At 39.8% G+C, this 8207-nt stretch overlaps 1 protein-coding gene across 1 annotated transcript; it reads left to right on the forward strand.

The window, feature by feature from the left end:
* The first annotated feature begins 5475 nt into the window (after window positions 1-5475).
* On the forward strand, window positions 5476-6518 carry LOC100961065 (olfactory receptor 4D6). Its single transcript, XM_003801370.2, has one exon. It carries the CDS (start codon window positions 5493-5495, stop codon window positions 6435-6437), a length of 945 nt encoding a protein of 314 aa, XP_003801418.1. The 5' UTR covers window positions 5476-5492; the 3' UTR covers window positions 6438-6518.
* The last annotated feature ends 1689 nt before the right edge of the window (window positions 6519-8207 follow it).

Raw genomic sequence — 8207 nt, forward strand, 5'->3', positions numbered from 1 at the left:
TGGGGTCTCATGTGGAGAGAATTGAATAGATTCTGCCCTCAATACAATCACAGGATGCTCTTCAATGAAGAAACCCTTGATGAAAGGCAATAACATGATTCCAAATACATTATACCATTTACATAATGTTTTATGATTTTCAAGGTGATAATTTAAAAACCTCCAGAATGCCAGGTCTAGGTAACACGTTGCTGGACTCTGGCATATTAAAATAAGATTCCTACTGGGTTGCACACCTAAACTATACAATTTTTTTAAATATTTTTTAATTTTAATTAAAAGTAAATAAAAATTTAAAAGGCAATGCACTTTCCCAAAAGAGTGAAATTATTCTAAAGTTGCGAACATGAGAGATCTTGGAAGATCACAAATTTTTTTATCTAAGAAATTTTCTGTATGTCCTAACCCCATAAACTAACCTTAGCTCTAACAGATATGAGCAAAGAGAAATCAAGAACTAGGTTGGTTTATGGAATATTTTATTATCCTTTTTTTTTTCAGGGCAATTGCTCTATTCTTTTTTCATCTAATATATCAAGAGTATGTTTTCTATTTTTTTAGCCTATGCTTTTTAGACATGATTCCAGTGCTCCATATGCCAACTGTATACTTTTTATTGTTTTTTTAAAATTATTTGGAGAAATGAGTTCTTGGGACATACAGATTGTTTTTACCCATTTATTTTTTTTCTTTGTATATTTTAATGACATATAAGTGCCATTTTTTTGTGTTGACATATTGCATGGCGGCGAAGTCAGGGTCATCAGTGTATCCATCACTGAAGCAACACACATTGTGCCTCTCATCATCCACATCCTCCAATGTCCCCACCCCTCTGAGTTTGCACAGTCCAGCATTCCACACTCTGCTTCCTTGTGTGCACATTATCTAGCTCCCACTTATATGTGAAAACATGCGATGTTTGTCTTTTTGAGTCTGCGTTGTTTCACTTAAGATAATGGCCTCCAGTTCTATCCATCTTGCTGCAGAAGACACAATTTCATCCTTTTATTACTGCTGAATAGAATTCCCTTGTGTATATATACCACATTATCTACATCCAACCCTCTGCTGTTGGACATTTAGGTCATTTGCATCTTTTTGCTATTATGACTAGTGCTGCAATAAACATATGAATGCATCTATCTATATATCAATTTCTTTTCCCTTAGGTAGATAACCAGAAGTGGGCTTGCTATATCATATGATAGTTCTATTTTCAGTTCTTTCAGATATCTCCACACTGTTTTCCATAGAGGAAAACACTAGTTTACATTCCCACCTACAGTTTATCTGTTATTTTCTGTCTTTTTAATAATAACCATCCTGATTGTTAAGATGCTAACTTATTGTGGTTTAAATTTGCTTTTCTCTGATGATTAGTGATACTGAACATTTCTTCATATGCTGTTTAGCCATTTAATTGTCTTTTTTTTTAAAAATGTATATTAATGTCCTTTGCTCACTTTTTATTTATGTATGTATTTATTTGAGACAGCACCTTGCTCTGTTGCCTGGGCTAGAGTGCAGTGGCATCATCATAGCTCACAGCAACCTCAAACTCCTAGGCTCAAGCAATCTTCCTGTCTCAGCCTCCAGAGTAGCTGGGATTACAGGCACATGCCACCACACCTGGCTAATGTTTCTCTTTTTTGTAGAGGTAGTGGTGTTGCTGTGTTGCTCAGGGTGGGCCTCCTTTATCTGAATGTCTATCTCTCTTGCTAGACTTTGAAAGTTTTGTTAGTTATTCCTTGAATAGGTTTTCTAAACTTTTTGATTTCTCTTCTCTGTTAGAAATATTAATAATTCACAAGTTTGGTCACTTTACATGGTCCCAGATATCAAAGGCTTTGTTCATCCTTTTTTGTTCTTTTTCCCTTATTTTTGTCTAATTGGATCATCATAAAAGTTCTGAGATTTGTTCTTCTACCTGATCTAGTCTATTATTGAAGTTTTCAAATGTATTTTGTATTTACTTTAATGAGTCTTTCATATCCAGAATTTCTGTTTTCTTAAGATATCTATCTCCTTGATAAATTTTTTATTCATATCATGAATTTATTTTCATATTTCTTTGTATTGGTTTTCAGATTTCTCTTACATCTCATTGCACTTGCTTAAAGTCAACATTTTGACTTTTTTGGCATTGAGGAATTCTTTTTTTATTGGGATCTGTTGCTGGACAATCGTTTTGGTTCTTTGCTGGTTTCATATTTCCTTGGTTTTTAACATTTCCTATGTCCTTCCATTGATATTTGCACATCTAGTGTAGCAGCAACTTCTTCCAATGTTTTAAATTGCTTTCATAGGAGACAATTTTTTTCCTGAAGATGTATGTATGTTGTTGGTTGAATAAGATATGTTGGCTTTGCTTTGGGTGCTTGCAATGGTGTGATTTTATGTGATTTCATCAACAGTGCCCAGGTTCAGGGCATCTGTGATTTTCTTGGTGGCTTAGGTTTGTTAGTTGAGGCCTGGGGACTTGGAAAACTGAGCCAGTTTTCAGGCGCCTGTGGTGGCAGCCATGGGTTAGTGTGCCCAATGTTAGGCTCCAGAGAAGCTTATACTGACACCAGTGTTAGTGGATCCTAGAGGGCCAATTCTTGGACCTCCAAGAGACTTGCTCTGAAGCTAATAGTAGAAGGAGTGGGCCAAGTATGTGAGCAGGCTCTCAGGCTCCTGGACAGCTGGCACAATGTGAGTGATGGCAGTAGCAGTGGTGGGGCCACCCACAGGGACCAAAAGGGTCCAAGGCAGGATTGTTGGTGCTATAGCCAGTGGGTTGGGTGGGGTGGTCACAGACCCATGGTCACTCAGAGCAGGGTAGTGGCTATGGTCCTAGGTGTGCTTAGGAAAGCTTGGTCTTCCTTGTCCCTCTCAAGTCAGGTGATGGCTATAGCTGCTTCTCTTAAACTCATCCTGAGAGTGGAGCACAACCCAGCATTGACCCACCAAAATAGCACCTTTGGGCCTGCAACCAGAGAGAGTGGAGCCCCTTGTAGGTGGACAACATGGACAAGAAACCACGGAGAATGTGATCCACTTATGCCTCAGCCTCAAGAGAAGTACTGTTGAGTAAGATATATTGGCTTTGCTTTGGATGCCACAGGGCACTGGGACCTTCTGGGGCTGTGTGGGTGCCTCACATCTCTCACCTCCCTCCTTAGAATGGCACAGCGGCAGCTGCATCTTTGCCTTGGCTCCTCCCAGGCTTCCCAATTCTGGAGCTGAGTGCCTGTGGGAGTCTATGATTCCCTTTCTGCAGCAATATCTCTGTGAGATCGCTAGGCAGCTCCCTCTGTTTGGCCTGAGGCCCATATGAGTTCTCCCTTAGCCAAGACCGTAAAAGCTCCTCTTCAGGGTGTGAAGCCTTGAAAATTTCTTTCTTGATGGTTCCCATGTCCAAGACCTTTTCATGAATCTCAGCAAGTCCCTAGTTGGGCAAAGTGCTTTGAACCTTCTCCTTACTTATTTTTGGTGCTTCCTGTCATTTCTCTGGTATATCCTTGCATTTTCTCCTAGAAATGTAGGTATCTACTTCCTAATCTGTTTCCTTGTCACGGAACCTGTGTCTAGTCAGCCCTCTTGAGCTTATCTTCAGGACATACCAATATTCCTTTTAAGACTATCTTCAGTTTTGTCCTCTGATGGCTAAATTTTTGATTTGAAAAAAGCTAAGTTGCTATCATAACAGAAATAAAAGAAAATTCCTAGAATTTGAGTCAATAAACCTGGCTAAAATTCTCTCTTTTGCCAATTCTGATCCTGGAAAAACAAATTTCTTTCTCTGTTCACCCCTAAGATAAGAGTTATGGGCTAAGTCACCTCTGAAGTCCTGTGAAGCTTAACCATCAACTTTGTTGTGACACTTTAATATACCCTGAATGATTATTGTAGCTCTGTACTCTATGAACAGCCCTGTGGGCCCATAGTAAGGTCCAGGTTTCCCACAGTGCCAGAGAGGAATGCCTATGCACACCTGTCTCTTCTCTTCCTTGAAGGGATGCAATGAGGATAAAATAGTCAGCCTTATCATCCACTACAATTCTGATAAACCAAAGTAATCCTCAGACTTAGATCTGGCAGAGTCATACAGTAGAAAACCCTCTACAGACTGTTAAAGAAAAATTATTGAAGATCAGAAAATTATTAAAGCAAACAAGGTAGATTTCACTGAAAACTATTTCTATAGAGATCAAGACTGTTTGTAATAAGAAAAGGAGATTGAGCTGAAATCCAAGTACGACAAAGACAAGTGAGGATGTGTAGCCAGTGAGCAGTGTGAGAGAGTCAGCAGATGGAAAATTATTAAAAGGAAATATCAAGGGTAGGGGTATTATTGTTAAGTTGGCTTAAAAGAATTCCTGCTAAAGACTGGCCAAGGGCTTAGATATGAAGGGTAAGGGATAAGGAATTTGATGAGATATCAAGGGTGGAGCATTCTCACTAAACTTAAATAGCAAGATTCTTGTTAAAATTGGGCTCAGCAGGCTCGGTGCCTATAGCTCAAGTGACTAAGGCACCAGCCACATACACCAGAGCAGGCGGGTTCAAATCCAGCCCAGGCCTGCCAAACAACGATGACAACTACAAACAAAAAATAGCCAAGGATTGTGGCAGGCACCTGTAATCCCAGCTACTTGGGAGGCTGAGGCAAGAAAACTGCTTAAGCCCAGGAGTTTGAGGTTGCTGTGAGCTGTGATGCTATGGCACTCTACCCAGGGTGACAATTTGAGTCTCTGTCTCAAAAAAGAAAAAAAAAATTGGGCTCAGCAAAGACAGGTTGTCCAAGGTTGTATGTCCAAGGTTGAGGCCTATAAGAGAAGGCTCACAGGAATTTTACCAAAATACAGTCAAGGAAAGAGTCTTTGCCAAGTCTAAAAAATGATCTGGATTTGAATCCTTGATTGCAATTCACTAACTTCGCAACTATGCAGATGTGGGAGAGTCATTAATTACTCTAAGTTTTAGTTTCACCATATGTAAAATAGAGATAATCATAACCATTTTAAAGACCCTTTCACAAGATTTTGTCAAGATTAGGTGAAAGCACTATTAAAGACCCTATAGAGACAACATGAGAATTAAATCAAGATGAGGCAGTATAGCCAAAAGCCCTTGGTAAAGTATAAAGCATAGCATGCATGTGAAGTTAAAGGAAAGAAGATAAACCACATGCATATGACTACAATCCATTCACCAGAGTGAGGACACAGGAGTGAGATGGTACGTAATTCCTGTCAACCCAGGAGTGAGATGGTATGTAATTTCCTTTCCTATTAACAATAGGAAAGAAAAACCATTAGGATAAAAAAATTCCAGACCATAAGGGCAGACTCTTGCCTAGTTTTTCTGAGTAGCCATTATGATCGGGGTGTTTCAGAGAGCCTTATAGCAATCTATGATGAATGATGGTAACACCTGATGACACCATAATCCTAACCCTAACATATCTCCTTTTAAGATAGACCTGGAAGAGGGTCATTCTCATCATGAACCAGATCAACTACACCAATGTGAGGGAGTTTGTCTTCTTGGAATTTACTCACTTTTGGGAGCTGGAGTTCCTCTTGTTTGTGGTCTTCCTTGCTGTGTATGTAACAACCATCCTGGGAAATGCCCTTATTGTGGTCACTATCACCTGTGAGTCCCACCTCCACACTCCCATGTACTTTCTCCTGCGGAACAAATCAGTTCTGGATATTTTTTTTTCATCCATCACTGTCCCTAAGTTCCTGGTGGACCTTTTGTCAGAGAGGAAAACCATCTCCTACAATGGATGCATGGCACAGATCTTTTTCTTCCACTTTGCTGGTGGGGCAGATATTTTTTTCCTCTCTGTGATGGCCTATGACAGATACCTTGCAATCGCCAAACCCCTACACTATGTGACCCTTATGAGGAAGGAGGTGTGGGTGGCCTTGGTGATGGCTTCCTGGGTGGGTGGCGGTTTGCATTCAATTGTCCAAGTAATTCTGATGCTTCCACTCCCCTTCTGTGGGCCCAACATTCTGGATGCCTTCTACTGTGATGTGCCCCAGGTGATAAAATTGGCTTGCACTGACACCTTTGTTTTGGAGCTTCTCATGATTTCTAACAATGGCCTGGTGACCCTGCTGTGGTTCCTCCTGCTCCTGGGCTCCTACACTGTCATTCTGGTGATGCTGAGATCCCACTCTGGGGAAGGGAGAAATAGAGCCCTCTCCACCTGCACCTCCCACATCTTGGTGGTGACTCTGCACTTTGCACCTTGTGTTTATATCTATTGCCGGCCCTTCACTACTCTGCCCATGGACACAGCCATATCTATTAATAACACAGTCATCACCCCCATGCTAAACCCCATGATTTACACCTTGAGAAACCAAGAGATGAAGTCAGCCATGCGGAGACTGCAGAAAAGACTTGGGCCTTCTGAGATCAGTAAAGTGGGATAAGCAACCAGACTGAGACTGAAGGTCTAAGATTGATCAAATTTTATCTCTTATTTTGTCTAATAAGAGACGGCTAGCTCTTTCTCTTCCTGTATATCCATCAACTCTATTAGTGGGAATGTAAGAACCAAAGGAAGAGATGAAATTGAACAATGTGAGCTATCAGGCTACTGGACTGGGGAGAAGTATGGAGTCTAAGATTGAAATCAGTAAGCTATATGCAAAAGAAGGAAGTGATCTAGTATCTTTGGTGACACCCTGGCTGGAATCAGAGACCATTCTTCTAAGTGAAGTATCTCAAGAATGGAGAAACAAACACCACATGTGCTCAATACTAAATGAGAATTAATTGATAAATACTTATGTGCACATACAAAAGTAAAACTCAATGGAAATCAAGCAGCTGGGAAGGCAGGAGGAAGAAATGGGTAAATTCACACTTAACGTATACAGTGCACACCATCTGAGTGAAGGACACACTTATGACTTTGACTCAACCTGTACAAAAACAAATTATGTAACCAAAATGCGTGTACCCCATAATATTCTGAAATAAAGAAAACAATAATCAATAATAACCCAAGTATTATTTTGGTGGTATCTGTTACTCTCATACTACCACTTACCTCGCTTTCTCCTCCTCATAAGATTGTCACAAGAATTAAATAGGACCCACATTGGGAGGATGACAGTTGTAATGATTCTGGCATTATCTTACATTCAATGAATATTTGCTATTATTTATCCCTCTGTTCCTAAATGTGCTTATGCACAGAATATAGATAGATTTATTTTGCATATTCTGTCTCTGGTAATGTTACTTCCAACCAATCATTAAAATAACTTAATTTTATACTTTAACATAATTTAACCCCAAATTCCCTTACAAACTGTGAAGGTTTCAAAAGCATCTCCATCTGCACACTTGCTCACAGCTCACTGGGTCTCCTTGCTCCTTGACTCAGACAGTCTTATCCCCCAACCCACTCACCCAGTGCTGAAGTCTCTGTTCCGCTTGGTCAATTTCCACATGTTCATTGAAACAAAAATAAGCAAGTTGGTTCAAGGAGATGCTGTTCATTTACAGAATAGAATTTTATATTTGCCAAATGTCTGCATAAATCACCTTCTGTGGTAGTCAGAGAAAATACTATTCTAGAAAAAAAGGGAAAGGAACCAAGTTAATTGAATGCCCACTATGTGCCAGGTACTTTATATTAATAATACCTTCCCCTCTAATTTCAGAGAATGTTAGGAAATTTTACTGTAATTAAGCATGCAGTAGTTTTTACAACTATAATATGCTATTCAAATTAATTCCTATCGTGTTGTTACTGGGTGTTAATATACAATATTCCAATGACCTTTAAGCCATAGAAACAAAGTGGAAAGTGAACAAAATCAGAGTAGCTCTGATCACGAAGGTTTGAGCATCCCAGAACTCCTTCCAAGAAGCCTTTCTTAAAGTTCTCTTTCTCAGCAACTTCTAGAGGTGGGCTTTAACAGAACCTGTGGGCCCACCAAGTACAGAAAGAAAATGAGTGATCTAGTGCAAACTGTGGTGATTAGTGCAAACTAATGAGAGCTGAGGCAAGTAGAATCAAGTCATTTCCCCAGGCAATAAGCAGTTCGTGAAGAATATGGTACCTGACAAAAATACATACGATATGTGTTTAATTTCTGAATAAGAGATAAATCTTTGTCTGATGCCCTTGTCTCAGTAACACTGGTATTTCCTTCAGAGGTGCACATGGAGGAAGAAACAGCGTCCAA

This window comes from Otolemur garnettii, unplaced genomic scaffold (genome assembly GCF_000181295.1).
Source record: "Otolemur garnettii isolate 467f Iridium unplaced genomic scaffold, OtoGar3 scaffold00209, whole genome shotgun sequence".
Classification (NCBI taxonomy): Eukaryota; Metazoa; Chordata; class Mammalia; order Primates; family Galagidae; genus Otolemur; species Otolemur garnettii.